This window comes from Spea bombifrons, chromosome 3, assembly GCF_027358695.1.
Source record: "Spea bombifrons isolate aSpeBom1 chromosome 3, aSpeBom1.2.pri, whole genome shotgun sequence".
NCBI classification, from domain to species: Eukaryota; Metazoa; Chordata; class Amphibia; order Anura; family Pelobatidae; genus Spea; species Spea bombifrons.
Window position 1 is genome coordinate 8792857 of NC_071089.1, and position 21562 is coordinate 8814418.

General features: G+C 38.2%; 1 protein-coding gene across 1 annotated transcript in view; it reads left to right on the forward strand.

Annotated features, from left to right (window-relative positions):
- USH2A (usherin) overlaps window positions 1-21562 on the forward strand; it is a 266301-nt gene that overhangs the window by 126624 nt on the left and 118115 nt on the right. The window contains exons 33-38 of the mRNA XM_053459159.1: window positions 484-643; window positions 1319-1481; window positions 3333-3480; window positions 7538-7689; window positions 10409-10562; window positions 19422-19613. Of these exons, the coding sequence (XP_053315134.1) occupies window positions 484-643; window positions 1319-1481; window positions 3333-3480; window positions 7538-7689; window positions 10409-10562; window positions 19422-19613 (969 nt within the window). The remainder of the gene's footprint in view (window positions 1-483; window positions 644-1318; window positions 1482-3332; window positions 3481-7537; window positions 7690-10408; window positions 10563-19421; window positions 19614-21562) is intronic.

Genomic DNA, 21562 nt, shown 5'->3' on the forward strand with positions numbered 1-21562 from the left:
TGGGAGTGATAAAGGGCCATTGGAACACAGGAGTGATGGGAGTGATAAAGAGCCATTGGAACACAGGAGTGATGGGAGTGATAAAGGGCTATTGGAACACAGGAGTGATGGGAGTGATAAAGGGCCATTGGACGCCTATGAAGAGATTCCATTAAAAATCAGCCATTTCCCGCTACAATAGTCATTTACAACATTAACCCCGTCTGGGCTGGATTTCTGGTCCATTTCATGTTATTTTAATGGACAAAATTAGCTTTTCTTTCAAAATCAAGGACATTTCTAAGTGACCCCAAACATTTGAATGTTAGTCCACATGTAATAAAACTTGAAAAGATGAGCAGTATATAGGGTTACGTATACTCTCACAAATGTATTTAATAGTTAATAACAGTTAAAACATTGTATGTCCACAATTCTGTATTATTATAGCCTTAGTTGGAAAATGATGTCATGACGTGACCTCATATTGCATTTTTCTTCCAGCACTGGGGACCTTTACTGCCCATCACTTTGTTCTGAGCGCTTGCACGCTTGCTGGTTGTGCAAACAGTACCCAGGTCACATTATACACCGCGCAGAGTCCGCCAGATCGCGTGGATGCCCCAAACGTGACCATTCTGGATCCCACAAGTATATTTGTGCAGTAGGTCAATTTCATTTTTGTTGCTTATTCATTTATCTACATTACATTACTAACTAATAAGAAAATGTATAAATATTAACAAAAAGGTAAAATGGAGTTGCAGTAAGGTAATTATGCTTTTATGAAGGTTTTTTTAGCAGGTTATTTAAAAATATATAATTTTGTTGGTGAATAAAAATATTTAACTTTTCTGATTAGAGTGTATTTACGAAGGGCAAACATCAAGCAAATTGCTAAATGCGATGCTGGGGGACATATCGTTCGCCTCCCGTGTTCAAATTGTTATGTTATATACTACTCGATATGTCCTGTCTACCCATTGTACAGCGCTACGGAATATGACGGCGCTATATAAAACATTAAATAATAATAATATATTGGTGTGTTTCTAAATATGGGCCAATGACTTTAAAATGGAACAAAATTTGCCCTGTGAAATACCCTACATTCCCAACAAGTAGACGCTGTTGACAGAATGGATTAGATCGTCCTGTCTTTCACGGAAGATATACTGTAATGATGTCCAAAAATATCTCTTTGTTCTTTATCTCTTTGTAAAGAATTTCCAAACGTCAAATAATAAAATGATTATATTTATAAATTTCTTTATAATATATTTGCATTTTAACAAATGGTGTGATAGAATAAAGTGGAGGAATGTTGTCTTTTTGGCAGGTGGAACGAGCCAGAGGCAGTCAATGGAGTTCTTGAACGCTATATGATACACATCTCAAAAGATAATAGCAGTTGGGATGTTGCCTACAACAGCACGGAACTTTTTTTAGACTACACCATTAGACGGCTATCCCCCGGCTCCACGCATTTTATAAGAATAAGTGTGAGTATTTAATACATTTAAATATACAATGACAGTGGGGTTCACTCAACAAGCTAACAGGATTTACACAGAAGAATTGCTGTTTTATGTAGGTTTTACTCATCACTGGGTAGTGTTTATTAGCTTGGGGAACGCTGCAGGTGGGGGGCTAGTTAACACCCCCCCACGCGCGGGATACACGATCACTGGATTCAATGGCTGTACTTTTCCGCCACTGATTGGCTGCCACATGCAGCCAATCAGTGGCAAGAAACGTCGAACCATGGCTGGGGAGGGTAGATGCGGCAGCAGGACTGTAAGGTCTTGGTCAGGTTAGACCTTTCATTTAATTTGGTTTTGGAAGAAAGCATGTTAAAGTACCCACAGAGGATTACTGTTACTCACATAGTACTTAACCCCTTAATGACAAAGCCTGTAGATGTACGTGCTCAAAATGCATTGTTTTCCATTGGTTTAGGGACCCCCCCATTGTCCTTAAGGGGTTAAGTATGGTCGGGGACGCTAAACTTTCTCTTTAACGTTCAAATAAAATGTTAACCCCTTAATGACAAAGCCCGTACATGTACAGGCTCAAAATGCATTGTTTTCAATGGGTTTAGGGACAGCCCATTGTCCTTAAGGGGTTAATAAAAGGACAACAATCTTTGAAAACTCTCATTTATTATTTTTATATATCAAACAGTATTCTTAAGTTACTAAGTTTTGCGTGGTGTAGACATTATGCGTACGGGATGCAAACTCAAATTACAAACCATTACTTTTATATTAAACTAACGCAGTAACTATGCTACAAACAAAACTTTTCTAAAACTAAGAAATGCCCCAAAATAAGAAGCTAAATAAATATATATAAAATATGAAAGTTTGTTTTTTTTCCCCAGACTTCTCACTTAACTTGGAATTCTATGTATGGATATTTGTTTTGATGAATACCATATGAAATATTCTTCCCTTGATTATGAATAAATTAACATTGATGTGGATAGCATGCATACATTATTGTATTTTAAATACACTCGGAATATCTAAATATATTCGTAGTTATTATCACTTGAACACTAAATTGTAAAAAACGGTGTCAGGCAATTAAAAATGAGGCAAAAAAAAATCAATATGTTGCATTCTTTCATCTGCATATCCTGTGTAACTAATCTTTAGATTGCAAAGGTAATGTTGGGTATGAATCAGTCCAGCATTTTACTTTATGTCGGTGTCTAAAAATATATCGCATGGTGTCTAGTAAAAAAAAAATCATTCATTTAAATGCAGTTGGGACATTTAGAAATCACGGCGTTGTCTTTATTCCAAATAAATTTAAATATTTCTAATCCCTTGGAGTAAAAAACCCCAAAGTTCTGTTAAATAAGATGTTATTATGCATATATGTATTTTTTTTAAAACGGTCACTTTAATTTATTTTAATAATAAAATATAAATAATATTTTAAATATAACACTTTCAAAAATCAGTGACTTTTATAGCCATATATTGTTTTATAGATCTCATGATCAATGATCCAGGTCTCTTAACAGTAGGCTGTCTTTATGAGCCCGATCTACTAGACACCAATACTTTTGATCATGCTGCCAGTGGGATACAATAGAATGGCTCTATGGATGAACTGACTTCATTAGCATTGCCATAAAGCATCAGCTCAGTGTGGTGATTGAGCAAGGAAAGTCACCCAAAATATCACATGACTGACGACAATGGCGAACTCCAGGTCTGCAGATAAAGGGAGTTTATTGGAACACAATTAGATAAAACCAGGTTTATGTCAATGTCGACCTAAGTTACTCTAATATTGATAAGCCCGAATGAAAACAATCCATTCTGTTGTTTGCTTGTAAGGCTTGTACGGCAGGAGGATGTACAACAAGCAAGATAAGCACAATCACAACTGACGAAAGTATACCGGAAGGAGTGAAGCCTCCATTAATCCAGTCTCATTCACCTTACTCTTTCAACATCTCCTGGACTGAGCCTATATTCCCTAACGGTATGTGATGTATTCTCCTTAAACCTTACAAGACTTCACTGCAGTTAAAAACAAGTTATAACCACACCTGGGAAGTCTCCGGGTCTGACCCAGAGTGTCCGGGGGAAGCAGGGTGGTCCATCCTGGGGAGTTCATAAGTATGGTTATCATTTACTCATTTACTTGGTGTTTTTTTTTACTATCAATAACAAAAAAAAGTTTATATATTTTGTTTAACGGTCATTAAAATATTGGCTGATATGGAATTAGTTGTAAAAGTTAATTGTTGCTTCCGAGCAGAAGAAAAATGCTACAGAGATAAGAATTTGTCCGAATGGCGACAATGCCGATTCTCTGATAAAGCTGCCAAAGGCAGAGAACTAATAGTTTGGTTTGATTTATATGTTTAGAGACACCGACTAATGCCTTTCAAAAAATGTAAGCAATAATTATGTATAAAAAAAGCTTTTAACCCATTTTAATGACAAAGCCCGTACAGGTACAGGCTCAAAATGCATTGTTTTCAATGTGTTTCGGGACCGCCCATTGTCCATAAGGGGTTACAGCCGAAAAAATGAAGATTCCTCCTATCAGGATTTTGTATCACATGGCAATTAAAAAGTCCCTGAATAATGATAAAGGAGGCCAATGACTATGACTAGGTAGAACACCAAACCTGGCAAGTTACTCTTCGAATGGTAACTACAGTACTGCGCATATATGGTGCATAGCGATAAAAAATATTAATTTATTTTACCCTGATTGAGTACAAAAAACACCCATAATAAATAATAAGAAACTGTTTTTTTTAAAAATAAAATTCATAGTAAAAGAGATGTTAGTAAACATGAATCTTTGCTTCTCAAGTGGTGAAAAGGACAGTTCAACCATCATGAGTACCTTAATGCATATGATAGCTGAGTGGCCCCTTTCCATTTTCATGTGGCCCCCCTTATTCTAACATAGAGGGATGCTACAGAGCCCCCATATGCATTTGGTGCTTCCCCGGGTACTTGACTTACAGGAGATGTTTTCAGCCAAATTTGTATGGGCTCAAAATGCATTGTTTTCAATGGGTTTAGAGACCGCCCATTGTCCTTAAGGGGTTAATAATGTTAAAAGGTCTCAGTATATTGAGTGCATAGGTAATAATTTTGGGCAGTCCCGGCCGCGTCCCGCAAGGGAAGGCTCCGGGTAGCCGGAGCCCAGAAGTTCCCAGGTATGCTTATGGGGGGATTCTGCAGAGCCCCCAATGCATTTGTAAGGTGGGGACACCATGATCATTTAAAGGGACCTCTCAGCTATACACCGATGTACATATGATGGCTGGATTGTCCCTTTAAGTCGTTTTTACTTAATATTGCAGTTGTAAGGTAGATTATTTCTCTTAGTTTTTGCATACGAGGCTCTGAAATTGTTGCTATATATCTTGCATGTCCTTGTCTTAATTCATATGTGCGCACGCATACAAAGTAGGCAGTGAAAAAAAGTCTGCTCAGGTTTCCTAAATATATTGTAAGGTTCCTTTGACTGATATAACCCTCGCGCCCTTGAAACGCATTGAAGTACAGACATGCCTTTGGTGGAAGAGAAATGATCTGTATGTAGACTACTCTCTTATTCAGTGGCTAAAAGGGTTTGTGTTTCAGATCAAAGTTAACAAGGACCCTGGATCGCTGCTTTATTTTAGTTTAGTAAAATGACAGGCTGGGGTGAACCCAGCATAACATGGGTTAAATTGTTAATGTATATTTTATGTATATGGAATAAATTAAAATCACGCAAAATGATAATGATGGGGTGGGCCTGTCATTTTAAGGCCACCGGCTACCTGATGACATAGCGTGCGTTATATATAAAGGTATTATATAATAAGGTATTTTTACTTAAACATCTTTTTTTTTAACCTGATCTGCACAATTTAATACTTTTTTTAAGTGCCGCATTAAAAAAAAATAAAAAAATCCCAGTACTGGTGAATGCCCAAACCCTTCCCAGAGATAAATCAAAATGTTGCCTTATTCATATTATTTTTCCTGCAAAGACTTAATAATTGTGTAAGGGAAAAGAAGGCACTGATAGGTTGTTGCCACATCAGCGGAAAAAGCTTCGTAAAAGATTCTGAGGAAAGAAGTAAATTCAACATCTGCAACGATTTATTCCTTTTAAAAACTAGCGAGCACTAAGTGGAAAAGCACGTTTTAAAAAATTCTCTCTGTAATAATGGATTAATCAAAGAAATTTGATTTTATAATAAGAACGCCTGAAAATGCATAAAACCACTAATTAAAGAAAAAAAGAGCTTACTACTTGATTATACAGGTGTAGATGTCTTTCTGGAAGTGTAAAAATGTGTCTCAAAATATGGTCTGATCTTCATCTATGTTACAACAATGAACAAACACAATTTGTTTTAACTAATAGCCTAACAACTATGATCTGTCATCTTTGTTGAACTCACCCATTGAACATTCACAGTGCGGGTGGGAAAAGTGGGTGAACCCTTGGATTTATTAACTGGTCGAGCCTCCTTTGGCAGCAGTAACCTCAACCAAACACTTGGTAGCTGCGAATCAGACCTGCACAATGTTTATTTTGGACCATTCTTCCTTACAAAACAGCCATATTCCTGGGATGCCTGCTGTGAACGGCTCTCTTGAGGTCATTCCACGGCATCTCTAATAGGCTCTGACTTGGCCGCTCCAAAAGACAGATTTTTTTAAGCCATTCTGTAGATTTACAATGTTTAGGGCAATTGTCCTGCTGCATCACCCAACCTCTAGTAAGCTTCATCTGGAGGACAGCCAACCTATCCTGTATGATATCTTGATAAAGGTGGGAATTCATTGTCACAATTCAACTTTAGTTTCCTCAATCCACAAAACATATTCCCAGAAGCACTGTGGAGTGTCAAGGTAAACATTGATGTTAAATTAGAGAACAGTGGTTTCTTCTGTGATATCCTTGGACTCCATGCCTGCCCAATGTTTTGCAAATGGTAGACTTGTAAACAGAGATGTTAACCAGTTTCAATGATACCTTAAGCCTTTAGCTGTTACTCTGGGGTTCTTTTTTACCTCATTGAGCATTCTGGGTTGTGCCCTTGGAATCATCTTGGCTGGGAACCCACTTATAGGGAGAGTAGCATCAGTGCTACAGACTGATGAAAATGTAAACTCTTTGAAATTATTTTGTAACCATTACCAGCTTTACCAACAGTTCTTGATTGTAGTTCTTCTGAGATTTCTTTTTGTGAGACATGGTTCACATGAACAGATGCTTTTTGTGAATAGCAAACTCAAAATATTTTAGTGGTTTTTGTCAAAGTAGCTCTAAAACACATTGGACTCCAGGTTTGCTAACTCCTGACTCCAATTAGCTTTTCTTGAAGTCATTAGCATAGGGGGTTCACATATTTTTTCCAATTCTGAACGTTTGAATGATGTATCCAATATGGACAAGAACATTACAACAATTTGTGTGTCATTAGTTAAAACAGATTATGTTTGTTCATTATTGTAATTTAACGGAAAATCATATTTTAAGACAAATTTATACACAGATTCCAAAGGGTTCACTTACTTTTTCTTTCTTGTCACTGTACAATCAGAAATTTATATATATATATATATATATATATATATATATAATATTTTTTATTTATTTCTTTTTTTTTTTTAATGTGTATTAGCTACTTCTCCACTATTTCAGAGATTTTCCCATGGCTTCGGCCTTTCAAAGATATCCCTAATGGCATATTAGACCAAACAAAACACTTCTTAATTCCTGGATCGATTAAGTTATGAACATTCAGCTATATGTGTTTTCAAAAAATATTTGATAATATTTTGTCTTGATGATACACAAAAAATTGAGAATGGGCTTAGTATTTTAGACAAGTCCTTCTATCTTATATACATTATGTGCAAGAAGTTACAGTATGGGACTAAAATAAGCAGGTTTAATATTGTTAACAGTTAAATAATATATTATTATACCTGCATTTCACTTAACTTTAAAGTCAATACAAACGTTTACATTTAAACTGGAAAAAAAGGTAACATGCATTTTTTCTTAGGTATTATAACTGGTTACGGACTGTATATGAACGGAATCTTAATGCAGAATTCTTCACAACTTAGCTGTTTTGTGGATGGACTCTCTCCCTGGAGTAAACATTCCTTCAGGCTTCAAGCATGTACTGCAAAAGGCTGTGCCCAAGGAGAAGAGGTAAGTGTCAGTTTGAGGGAAATTGTGCAAATTAATTAGAATACTAGAGGAATGTTCAACATTTGCTTAGATTAGATCAAAAAATGTAAAAAAAAATTGGAAAGAATGAACAAATCTCTCTGCGAGACACATCTTCCAGAAGGTGCCTTTGAAAAATACTTTAGTATCCTAAAAACACAACGGAGTGATTTGATTTAGCTAAATAGGTGTGATGAAGCACTGGGTGTGATGTTCTGTTCTAGAATTATCAGAGCTCAATGAGCTGTGCAGGCATCCCCGGGGACTCTCTAGGTTTGCTCTGGAGTCTCCAGGAACAAACCCTATGTGGGGCTCGCTCCACTCCTACATGAACCCACTCCCCCAGAAAAAGGAGATCTCCAAGTAGCCTACCTTGGAAAGTTATGAGGTATATCTACAAATTCCTAATTGAGGCGCCCATTGCTTTCTACACCCAGTGCTGGCTTTCCCACATGGCAAATTAGCACTATAGGAAGCATAGAAGGCCTATGGGTGATTTGTGTGAATACTACTCCCCCCCTCACCATTTTTTGGCATGTTCCACCCATTTTCATAAAAAAACATTACTAATTGCCAATTATTAGTGCCTAGGCCTAGGGCTTCCAGAGCCAAAGCCCTACAATGCTTCATGTGGTACATGGCAGACAGAAGCTTGTTTGTAGCCCCCTAAGTTCCTTTGTTTTTACCATTAAGAAAAAATGTTTCATTTGGTGAAGTCTGTGGGCAAGTTATGGGTGGGTTGTGTAGCTATGGGTAAATCAGAAGTCTTTCTCGAACCAATCCTCATTGACAGAGCATGAGGTATGTGTCTCTACTAGCAGAGACCTCCTGTGAGGGGACCTAAGGGAATACACCGTTGGCCTTCATGTTTGGCTACCCCATTTGCCTTGTGGTAAAGGTGGTCCTGCTTTTTCTATATACTGTAGTGGTGTTTTTGTATCACATGCCAGTGTTACATCCCATACATTCCAAAAAAAAATGTCCGCTATAAATTCCTATCAGTGCCTGTTTTTGTGTCACATGACAATTCAGCATTCCCTGGAAAAAAATCTGGCTAAATTTGACATACTTAAAAAAAAAATTCCGGGAAGAGTTTGGGCATTTAGTAGTACTAGCAATCATTCTTACAATGGGGCATTTGGCTACCGTTAAAGAATCTACCACACTGTCTGACTACTAAGCCTAGACTAGCAAGAAAGACTTGTCCCATCAAACTCAGTGACTTTCATCATATTGTCAAATGCTAGACCTTGGCAGGCTAGATAAGAGTACTAAATTATCCGATTCATAATCAAGTCAAAAGCAATTTAATAATAAACTTGATATATTAACTGAATAACCTATTATGTTGTCCCGGTCTTCCTCTTAGCTTTCTTTCAATGTTCTTTATAAATACAAGGACCTAAAAAAAATGCAATCATAACTTTCAGACATGCCATATTCTGTATTTTACGGAGAGCTTTACAAAATCCCTAATTGTCTAAATTAAATCGGAACCCTCTCTTTGAACCGATTCCAACTTTGCTCACATCATGTATGGTTGGAACAGAAATGCTCACTTTATTACCATTAAACATTTCATAGCTTGTATCACTCTGATGAATATTTTGTCTTAAAAGCTTGGCTGGACCTGTGCCAGACCAGTTTCTTCATTTTTAACTTAAAGTATGTAGGACGTTAAAAAAAAAAAAAAAAAAAAAAAAAAGAGAACGGAAGAAGGGTATGAGCATAAAAAATAGGTATTTTATGTAAGACAGGATGTTTTTAGTGATTCAAAACTCTCTGTTTCCGTGGTAATGTTAATTTGTGCATATATCCAATATTGGTACTGGAAGCTGAATATCAAACAAATACGCATTGAACCTTTGTGAGCTGCAGTTGAGTTTAAAGAGACACTCCAGTGTCCAAGGCAGCCTCCTGATCAATGAATGCATAATAAAGCTTCTTCTATGGTTCGATTTCACATCACCAATTGGCTTCTTAAAGTTGCCAATCAATGACAGACAAGTGCTCCTTTTGGAATCAATGGGAGTGCTACCTGCAGACGTGCACAGGGGGTCTCGTTGGACCACTCAGAATGCCCACCTAGCCAGTGCTAGAGATGAATGGCTTAATACCGGTATATAATGTGGCATTAGATATGTGTTCGGCTAAACACATCTCCTACATGGCAAATGGATGGGGGATGGGGAAAGGGAATCCACCCATACATTTGCAAGGGAAACCACTAAAGTGCATATGATGGCTGGACTGGCCCTGTAATTGAGTGACCGCATTGACATGGCAAGCCTTGAGTGGGGGAAAAGAGGACACGCGAGATGAGGATTCCGTGGATCTGGACTGGAAGTTCCATTCAGCAACAAATGGTGATACTTGGGCTTTTGTAGGATTCCTAGTTTTGTGTATTTTTGATATATTGGTGTTCCCCAAGATCCTTTTATGATGTTACCAGTAATTTCTTTAAAGTTATGCCATAGAACTTTTAGTAAAAATGTATTCCTTACAACAATTGAAAAATAAACAATTTCGGTCCATCCACAATCTTCCAATGTCTTAATGTCGATTACTGGTAACACCAGTAAGCGTGGTGCAATCCCTTATACTGTATTGGGGTGTGATGGTGATATTGAATATCTCTTACAGCACACCCTATTTTCTAGCTTTTGTGTAAAACTGTACTACTGCTATGAATATTTTGCAGGTTGAAGCTCATACAGAAGAATCACAGCCTGAAGGAAATATCCGGGTGCATTCTATTACCGATGGACCAAGAGGCATTCAAATAAAATGGCAAGGACCAGAAAAGCCCAATGGAAACATAACGTACAGTGTTATTGTTGATGGATTATTTTATGAAATGAAAGGTAATTAATATCCATTTTATGCCAACTTTATGCTTGGATGATACAGTCTGATTGCATATTTATATCAAGGTGGTGCGATATTGGGCATATTCACTTATTGGGCTCTCATTTACACTGGGCTGCCAGTCAGAACAAAAAAAATGAAATCAATTGTATAAAACAGGAGGCTCCTGGAACCTCCATTAAACCAATGAGGAGTTGGAGAATTTCCCCTGATGTTTATAGGGCACCTAATGTGCCTCCACATATTCTCTCCTTACACCCCAATCCCCTATTTAGTGGGATAGGGGGCTTAAATATTATAATCATTAATCATTAATTATACCTCCCCATTACCCTCACCCAATGTCCAGGGGTGTGAGGGGTAACATTGTTGTGTGGGGGTGATTTTGTGAGTTGTAGTTGAGGTCTTACAAGCTGAAAATCAACTCACATGAAGTCAACTACAACTCCCAACTATCACAATAGCATGAATTTGCATCAACATGTGCATTAATGAATATGCAGGCTGTATGCAACTTAACCGGTGACGCATCAGTTAACTGTTGATATTAAAGTGACCTCAATAACTTACGGCCATAATGTAAATATAATCTACATAAGTTAGACATGCTCAGAGCCTTCTGCTTAACTGGATAATCTTATGGTCAGTTCCGTATATTGTCGAATTTAATGTTACCGTTAATTTTCACTCTCCGCTCTTTTAGCTGCGCTACGGAATCTGCTGGCGCTCTGTAAATAAAATATAATGTAATAATGGAAAACCATTGAAAAGAACCAACAGAGTTCCATGTTCTTTTTTGGTAATATCCCATACCTGTGTATATACATTGGTAACACCAAGTCTTTTTATATACTAACTGCATATATATTAATAATCTTGCTTGGATTCCGACTTTCAGTATTTCAGTATTTTTAGTGTTCCAGCAGAATTCCAGTTTTTTTTTATCTTTGATTGTACAGTAGTTTAATAAATAAATACACATCACAATCATAAAAACATCCTATAATTCAACCATCCTTCTATTTTTTCATTCTCACGGCAGCCACGCTAGAAAAAAAAGTTTCTATCTGTACAGCAGTCCCAAAAGAATGATCCAAAACACTCTGTTTTGTGTACCATTTTGCCAAGCATATGTGCTAAAGAGATTAATATATGATAGGAGGTCTCTGTTGACCTCTTTCAAAAGGCAGCCATGTCCCCTTTGATGTATTTTGCAGAACTTGTATGAATATGAGGTGTAGAAGCGATGATCGGAAAAAAAAAAAAAGATAAATGAAAAAAAATCCCTCTAGGCATTAAAAAAAAAGTATAAAAAAGTTGGATGTTATATTAGTTTTATAATATTTAATATATATATTACAGTGCATTTTATTTATTTTTTTTATGTGGTTTTTTTTTCTCCTTTTTTTTTTATTTTTTTTTTTACGGTAAATTTCTGCTTCCCTTGTATAACATGTCATCAGCGGTTGTTATCCTGTCTTTCAAACCATCAAAATGGCATTAAATGTTGCAAAGCTTTACAGCGAGAGAACTTTCACAAGTCAGAATCCATTTGCTAAGCAGCCCTTGTAGAAAATATATTCTGTTCTCGGCAGAATTTTCTTTCATTTCTTTCCACTGAGAAGTTTACTGATTTCTCCCAGTGGAATCTTCTGGAATTTATCGGTTCATGGTTGGCAGTCACAGATTAAGGTAAATGTCGATCTGTAATGACCCTCTGCATGTTAGTATTGCAGTAAAGCCGGGCTTTTATGTCAAAGATATCGGAGAGGGAGCTATTATACATGACAGGGGTGATCAAGGGACTCCAGTCCAAGGCAAGCATTATTAAATATTGACTAGTTCTGTGATTTATGTAGCGCTAGAAGAAAAAAGTGACTTTTTAACCATTATATATTCTTCAGCAAGGAAAACCAGTCATTTATCTCCTGGTGGTAATAAAGAATAGAGTCTCTGCATATTTTAATTGTGGGAAAGCCGGACCTTAGAAAAAAAAAACGAGATGATTTCTTTCATGTTAGCATCCGAGTTTGCTAATTGGTACAGCAGGTAAGTGTTGTACGAGTAGAAGATCTGACTGAGGGAAAGGTTGCAGCTCAAGAAAAAAAAAAGAAAATTGTCAATTAAGTCAAAGTACATAATAAAGCAAAGAGCCTACATACTTACATGCGTGTGTGATGAACCTAAAGGCCGTGTCCCACAATGGAGGTGCCCTCCCCGCTACCAAGCTCGGGCACGGAGTGGTACCTGGCTGGGGGCATCCAGGGGAGGCCATGTGCGCAAGGTCGTTTCCCGCAGTGCTGGTCACACATATTCTGTGTCAGCAGCTCAACAGGCGGGGGCAGCGTGTGTGCGCGGTGAGATTTTGGGGATGTGGCTGATGTAACTGGTAAGGAAAGAGGGGCTGAAGGTGCACGTGGTGGCCATGGTTTCCCTTCACTGGGTATAAATCCCCACTTAGCAGCTGCTCAGGTATACCGGAGCTCTTGGTTATGTATCAGTCATTCTGTTTTGGTGATTCATTGTTGCTTCGTTTACCAGTCTTCTGGTTTGACCTCTGGATTGCTCAGATCCTTTGGATCCAAAGTGTTCTTCCTCTGTCCTGTACTGGATTCTGTTTTGTCTTCATACTACTGATCCAGTATTGACCTTGGATGTTCTCTCCTGATCTGTCTTGTTGGTGCTTATATCTCTTTATACTAATGATCCGGTTTAGGCCTGACCATCTTGTACACTAGTTGTGCCAACAGACACCACCGTCGCCTTCGGCAAGTCTTACATACACCCAAACCACGTTCGGTTCAGGTCAGTTGTGCCAAAAGACACCACTGTATGCTTTGGCCAGTCTCACTTACACCCGGGTGCGCCGGTTGAGCCAACAGACATAATTTTCGCCTTCAGCCAATCTCACATTGGTCCAATGGGGCCCCCTACTTACTAATATTTCCGCTCCAGCTGCACACATAAAACTATAACAACCTAACGTTCATCCATGTACATCCAACCAGCAACCACGTGTTTACTGACAGGGGGCCAATATTGTGCGGATGTGAGCGCTTGCAGCTTCAGAAAAACGGACTTGCATATACACTACTGTGCAAAAGTTTGGGGTCACTTAGAAATGTCCTTGTTCTTGAAAGAAAATATTTTTAATGGAATGTCTTCATAGGCATACAGAGGCCCTTTATCACTCCCATCACTCCTGTGTTCCAATGGCCGTTTATCACTCCCATCACTCCTGTGTTTCAATGGCCGTTTATCACTCCCATCACTCCTGTGTTCCAATGGCCCTTTATCACTCCCATCACTCCTGTGTTCCAATAGCCCTTTATCACTCCCATCCCTCCTGTGTTTCAATGGCACATTCTGTTTGGTAATCCATATTTAAGCTTAAAAAGGCCAATTGATCATTGGAAAACCCTTCTGTAATTGTGTTACAGCTAGAAATGTCCTTGGTTTCCATGAAAACAGCAAAGTGACCCCAAGTGCGAATCTGTGAGTTACCCAACAGGTATTTGCAAATTGCTCATGAGTGCTGTGGACACCTTGCCAGTCGCCATTAAACGTTGCTAGTCTCCATGTGCAACTTTGCACGGGACCATGCAAGTGCTTGTACGTTGATTCCTAGACCTAATAATTATATAAAATATTATACAAATAAATCTAGTTAAGAAGTGGCTTTCATGAGAAAAGCGATTCCAAAGGGTTGTATATTTCTTTTTGTTTTGCTAACCATATTTTCTATTATGGGCTGAGCATGATAAGAGTTGTAGACAACCCATCGACAGAAATCTGTTTGCTCAGCACAGTTCAGATGTGATTATGAAAGTAAATAAAATGGGAAAACACTTGTTCTGGATTCTTTCATGTGAAATCTTCACATTTATCTCGATGTTGACAGTCTTGTAGAGGAATTGTTCAGTAACATCATCTACGGAGATGGAAGGAAATTGAAGGTCGTGACATCTGTATTAAAGTGTATAATACTCAGGAACTTCACTGGATGTTGACAAATAAATGGCATGAGATTGAAGTAAAATCGTAAGAATGAAAACATAGCATTCAACATGCGCATAACCGGTGTGATTTACTTTTACGAAACATTTTATATACTGTTGGTACAGCGCTATTTTTTCAGGTGTTTTGGGGTTTTTTATCATCGGGGAATCTAAGTACAAAGTATTCGGGTTACTGTAATATTCAGATATGGGGGGTACATACAAAAAAGGGGTGGGGCATAGCTGGAACTAGGTGGGGTATTGGTGGGTGACTTATTGAGCCTCCCCTCGTTTGGCTTCCCTATAACTTTTTTTCATGTTTAGGAAATACTTGGTTAATGAATAATAATCTTTTATTTTTTTTTTATTTTTTTTAACACCGAGAAACACGGATTTGTAGGAGAAAGATGGAAAAACTAGCAAAACAGATAAGCCAGGCCTGCATTTTGGCAAACATTGTAACAGTAAATTTTATTACATGATCAATTTAATAAATAGAATTCAAGAGGATATACTCTAAGGTCTGATATAGATCATAGAGGTAAAAATATATATGGAATAAATAAATATTCTATATTTTCAACATTTATCTGAAAAAAATAGTTCATACCTTATTAAACAAAACTAGTTTGGATTTTCTATTATATTCTTTTTCTCCTTTGTGCAGTGTTTTTTGGTTCTAGAAGAGATGCCTCGATCTAAGTTGGATTACCAGTCACAAAAGAATTTATTTTGTTCACATAAATCAGTTCTCCCTACATTTTTATTATTCTCCCAGGTCAGCCACTCCAATTGAAATCAATACGAGTGCAAGTGACATAATCAATCTAGATATTTGATTATGGATCTCAGCCGATCGCTCGTCTCTCTGCTCGTCGTCACTTCATTTCTCTAGAGAGGGCAAAATCGCATATGGATAAAGTGAATTATGAACACCAATTAAGGAAGAAGATGATCTTCATTGACATGCTGTATATGCTAAGTGAACAATGTAAAACTTGTATGTTATAATGTGTTAATAAACCAGTTAGTATTTGACTTTTTTTTTTACTGCACATAATGTGATTCTGGTGAAGCCTTTGGCAAGTGGTCTTATCACCATAGCAACCAATGGTTTGTTCAATCAGTAGGAGTATTCCATTGGTTGCTATGGTGATAAGACCACTTTTTTTTTCAAACTTTTATAACCTTAATAAGTTGTGCTTTGAGCTGAAATATTACGTTCTTACTGTTTTTATTAATGCACCAGGGACATACTGGGGTGTATAATCAGCCTGGCACTTTAAGGTCGGCGACCAATAAAACAGCCGCATGGCCACTTGCTGCTACACGTGACGCTCTACATGCTTACACTTTTGCAGTGTGTGGCTGTGTGTATGCAGCCAGCAGCTGGACATTAAAGCACTGGAATGGTCACATCAGGGGCCAAACGGAAGGTGGGAAACGCCATTAGGCAAGGACCTAGCGGGCCTTTGCCTGGTTTGCCCAATGCGCGTTCCATGACTTTTACGCATTGGCCAAGGTCCTCTTGAAAAAAATAGGGTTGCCCTTCATAATGTTTATTGAATTTATTCACTTCAAATATGTTTCCATTGCATTTGATGCCTATATATAAACATCCGCTCAGCTTCTGAGCTAAGGACCATGGAGTGTAATCCTATTTAACCCCTTAATGACAAAGCCCGTACATGTACGGGCTCAAAATGCATTATTTTCAATGGGTTTAGGGACCGCCCATTGTCCTTAAGGGGTTAATCACTGAAGTTATTTGAAGGTGAGTTGAAGTGAAATAAAACACTTGCCTGAGAAGGTCCCACCCTAGTGAGTTTCTTTTTAAAAAACCAAAAACAAAACAGGGGTCACGCGGTGTCTCGCTCATACCCTTATTGTGGCTCGTATGGCCACCAGCTGGATACTCATGAACACATGCTATATTCATATACTTGCATATGCGTGTATCGACCTGACGGCTGCTAATACATATTTTTATTAACTGTTGGCGTTTTATCTGTTCTTTCCTGTTTGGAGTGCACATTAAAGGCAGATCCCAGGCTAAATCATAATTGACTTAGGGAGTAATCAGACTCATGAGCATCAGGCATCAGTACCATTTGGGCCATGAACAGGAACCCCTTTCTTCTTGTATCCAGACAGAAGGTGAACCCAAAAAAGGCATAAAATAAAGAATATTTGCCAACTCATAATTATCCAGATGTAGAAATATTATACCCAGTAGTTGTAGTCATAGATTGAAAAACGTTATTAAGGTTGAATGAAAAAAAGAAATATGGAGGAATCTCCCACGGGTGATCCCACATCACTCAGAATCGCTGACATGCGGCTCCTGTTTGACCTTCATATATTAATTTTAAAGTTGGCACTATGTCAGGATGAAAGTGGTGCATTATTTTCAATGGGTTTAGGGACCGCCCATTGTCCTTAAGGGGTTAATCACTGAAGTTATTTGAAGGTGAGTTGAAGTGAAATAAAACACTTGCCTGAGAAGGTCCCACCCTAGTGAGTTTCTTTTTAAAAAACCAAAAACAAAACAGGGGTCACGCGGTGTCTCGCTCATACCCTTATTGTGGCTCGTATGGCCACCAGCTGGATACTCATGAACACATGCTATATTCATATACTTGCATATGCGTGTATCGACCTGACGGCTGCTAATACATATTTTTATTAACTGTTGGCGTTTTATCTGTTCTTTCCTGTTTGGAGTGCACATTAAAGGCAGATCCCAGGCTAAATCATAATTGACTTAGGGAGTAATCAGACTCATGAGCATCAGGCATCAGTACCATTTGGGCCATGAACAGGAACCCCTTTCTTCTTGTATCCAGACAGAAGGTGAACCCAAAAAAGGCATAAAATAAAGAATATTTGCCAACTCATAATTATCCAGATGTAGAAATATTATACCCAGTAGTTGTAGTCATAGATTGAAAAACGTTATTAAGGTTGAATGAAAAAAAGAAATATGGAGGAATCTCCCACGGGTGATCCCACATCACTCAGAATCGCTGACATGCGGCTCCTGTTTGACCTTCATATATTAATTTTAAAGTTGGCACTATGTCAGGATGAAAGTGGTGAGTCGCGGCCTGCGATACACATCAAATGGTAACTGGTTACAATGTGATAAAATGTATCTGTTTCACAGTTTTTATAGTTATAGAGTGAAGCAGTGAGTGCTATAATCATGGGAATATTTGCAACAATTCAAAACGACTTTAAATACTTCTACAAAATACCAACATAGCCTGCATTTATACTTATACCTGATTAGGAACAGAGATAAATCAACTGGTGGTTTTACCCCCCAATTGCTCCTTGCCTCTCACCTTAGCACCCCATCTACTTCTTTAACCACTAATCATTCCTACTCCCCTGTCTCCCTTTTCCCCCAACCCCTTTCCCCCATTACTCTTTCTTGTATTTGCTCCAGAAGTCAATTGCCCTGTCTTTTTTAGACTAGCCCCACTTTTTCTCCAAGATTCAATAAAACATAGTTCTCCATCTAAAAACTAAGAAAAGTAGGGTCCTCCTAGGTGGTGGTCCAGTGTAAGCCCAGATCGAGTGTAAGCTCAAACTTGATCTGTTCTCCTTCAAGACATTATCAAGACCAAGATAGATCATCTGGGTTTCTGAGTTGTCAGACAGGTTGCAGACCATAAGGGTTAGATAAGAGAGGGCTGCATAGACAATTGCATATATTGTATCTCTTCCACTTTTGTCCTGTGTATCAGTAGACCTGACAGAGATGTACTCCAACAACCAGCTTCACCCCGAAAAGCCCTAAAACATGGCAGTCTTCAGATTGAAGAATAACAGTTATTGCTATAACTTATTTGATTTACCAGATGAGCTTGGTGTGGTTCCTTGGCAGCTAAAACCCTAGTATGTTTATTAAAATGATGGTTTGAAAGCTAGCAAAAGCGTGAGATGGTTACCTTTTATAAACTAAACAAATAATATTTAACAATTATGTTTTTAAGACCATTACGTTTTACGTATTAGTACCTATTTCCCTTAGAAACACAGCTTGATGTAGCAACTAGTGCACATACGTGAACAAGCTTATGCTGGTGCATATAAAGCGAAGGTGTATAGTTTTACATAGAGAAACACTACGTGGCACTGGAAGGTTAATTTTACATTTTTTATTTGGAATTGAAACTTAGAAAGTAGATTAAATGTGTGAGAAGTTATACATACCATCTCCACTGGCTGTAACATTAGTAGTATTAGTAGTATTACGGATGTGTAATAAAACATTGAGAGTCATGGAATATGTATTTTACCAGCGCTGATATTCAGTAGGGTTATGGCAGGTTGGTGGCTTGGTAAAGTTGGAAGGGCCATGTTATGATATCACTAACCAATGCTTGTTACTGTTCAACCTGTTATTTAATTATGGGTTTAAAACTTCATGTCCAGCTGCCATGGTTTAATGCATTAGGGTGTCTTTTGAGTCAAGTGTTCAGCAACATTCTTAACAAAAGACCAATATCAATATGGCGTCCAGTATGCGTTGGCTCGGGAGCTGTGTGGAGTCTGTTGATGGAAATACCTGGTGGATGATGTCATAGCCCTGAACACTCTACTTTTTAACCTCAAATAATGGGCTGGTTAGAGGAACGTGAAAACATGCAAGTGGCAGTGTGGGTAAAGGTGCTAAGGAGCGAGAAGGGGAGCAGCAAGAGAAAGAGGACAAGGGTGAAGGATATGGGAGACAGCAAATTGCGGGATGGGGACGCACACAGTTTCAAGGTAGACAAGCTGAATGCAGTATTTTTCTGATTTGATTTACTAAATGCTAACAAATAATTTCACCTTTTTTTTTTCCACCAACAGGAAATGAAATTTGTGGTGTTGTTAATTCCACCAAAGTCTTGCATCGCAGTCAAGATAGTAACAAATGGGTTTTTATTGCTGGTCTGGTCCCCTTTTCCGATTACAGCATCCGCATCAATGCCTCCAATAGTCAAGGATACCTGATCAGCGACACAATCCTTATAACTCTACCTCCTGGTGGTATGTACACTTTTTAACAATATATACTATACACAAAAAGTAGCAATAGAGAACATATTTGTTTATAAAGTTAAAAGTACAGGTACCGAGACCGAGCTAGAGGGCTCGCAGAGTAGAGAGAGGGGCGCCGAGTGGGTACTGACAACTTGGTAAGCGAAAACCACTCGGCGCCCCTTCAAAAGTGCCGCCTGGAGCAATTGCCCCACTCTGCTCCATGGTAGGGCCAGCCCTGCCTACCCCCTGCATAAAAAGCAGTGGGAACTTGCTGGTTAATAGGGGATCCAGAAGAACTTAATTTTTTATATTTATTTATTTTTTTAACTGGTAGTTTAACTGGACTACAGCTCACAAATTTTCAACTTGTATTCACTTACATAAACTTGAACGCAGCTTCTTTTTGAGTATTGAGTTAGATGTGAGTTGAGGTTGCGACTCTTTTGCAAACCCCCAACCAAACTGTACCTTTGTTATCTATATAGTGCACCGTATCTTATATACTGTACGTATTATACTGGGAAGCTTTCACATTTCTCTTTCCCCCATTATGCAGCAGCATGCAATATGTTGGTGTCAAAAGTGGACTACAAACGGTTAAGACAGTATTGCTATTGTATATACATTATACCATTCATTTTCTGCACGTGGAAACTAATGCCTTCCCATTTTTTTCCCGTCTAATTTCTATATTTCTGTATATCATTCCTGATTTTATTGCGTTTGGCTCAATTCTAGCCTCCTGTATATCACACTTTTGGCAGCATTATTGGAAAGTGTTCAGTTACTTAATAACACTAAAATAATTGTAGATAAAATATACATTATATTCTGCTTTGCCTCGATAGAAATGGCAACTGTCAGTTTTTCACGTTGCTGTTTATTACAATTAATAAACACTCTGCTTTTAAAATTACTTTTATATTTTTTTTTATGACCCCGCGATGCTTTAATGGCATACGCCATTAGTTAGATAGGTTTTTAGTCCATGCTTTCCTTTACTTAATGACCTGAGTGCATATGATCATCATTTAGACGTATAATCATGCAGAAAACCATGTGGCATTGATATGAATAGGTGTTCTTAAGTAGAATTACAATTTCACTAAGCTTTATTAATAAAAATGTTCATTGCCGATTTCTGTTCCAATATGATCTGTATCAGGATGAATAATAAGTGAATCAGGGCGCATTACTATGGATGAGGAATTATTCAGACAAATGTAGCGCTTATTATTCATGCACAGTTTTCCTCTGTATCATCATTTTAACATTTTGATACAAATAGCCCCTGAATTTAAGAAGCGCGTTCTCGGAGCCCAAAAAAATCCCCTAGGGTCTTATTTGCAGGTCATTTTTTTACATTAAAAATCATCTAGTTGCTATGTGATGAAAAGATGTGTGTTCAAAGGAAGAATAAAAAATTAAGCTATGAAAGACTAAATGTAACCGAATTTTATTCTATAGATCTAAAATGTTTAACTGTTTACGTGCATTGATTGCATTGAGAGATTGCACACCTGGGAACGCACCTTGGTAGGTCACACGGATCTCGCCCTATTCTGATGGACTGGCTTTGTATGGGATGGGACTAGCTGGAACTAGCCACGCAGGGAGGCATTGCTAGCCACAGGAGGGGTGATGCCAGCCCCAGGTAGCTGAGGGTAGGAGGGGACGTGGCCAAACACCAGTCCCCTGCCAGGAGAAAGAGAAAGGTGACCCAGAGGTCCAAGGTAAGCAGCGGAGACTCCGGGGGCGAACCCACAGAATTCCCAGGTATTAGAGTATCTCAGTACCTCGCCTGGACTTCAAAAGGGAAAATTTCCTTCAGGAAAAAAATACCCCTAATATTTGATTAGAGAAACAAGAGAAAGACACAAAATGCAAGAGACATATTTAGTAAATCCATGTGGTATGTGCATAAGTAGATGAATGCACAGTCTCAGATGTGACAC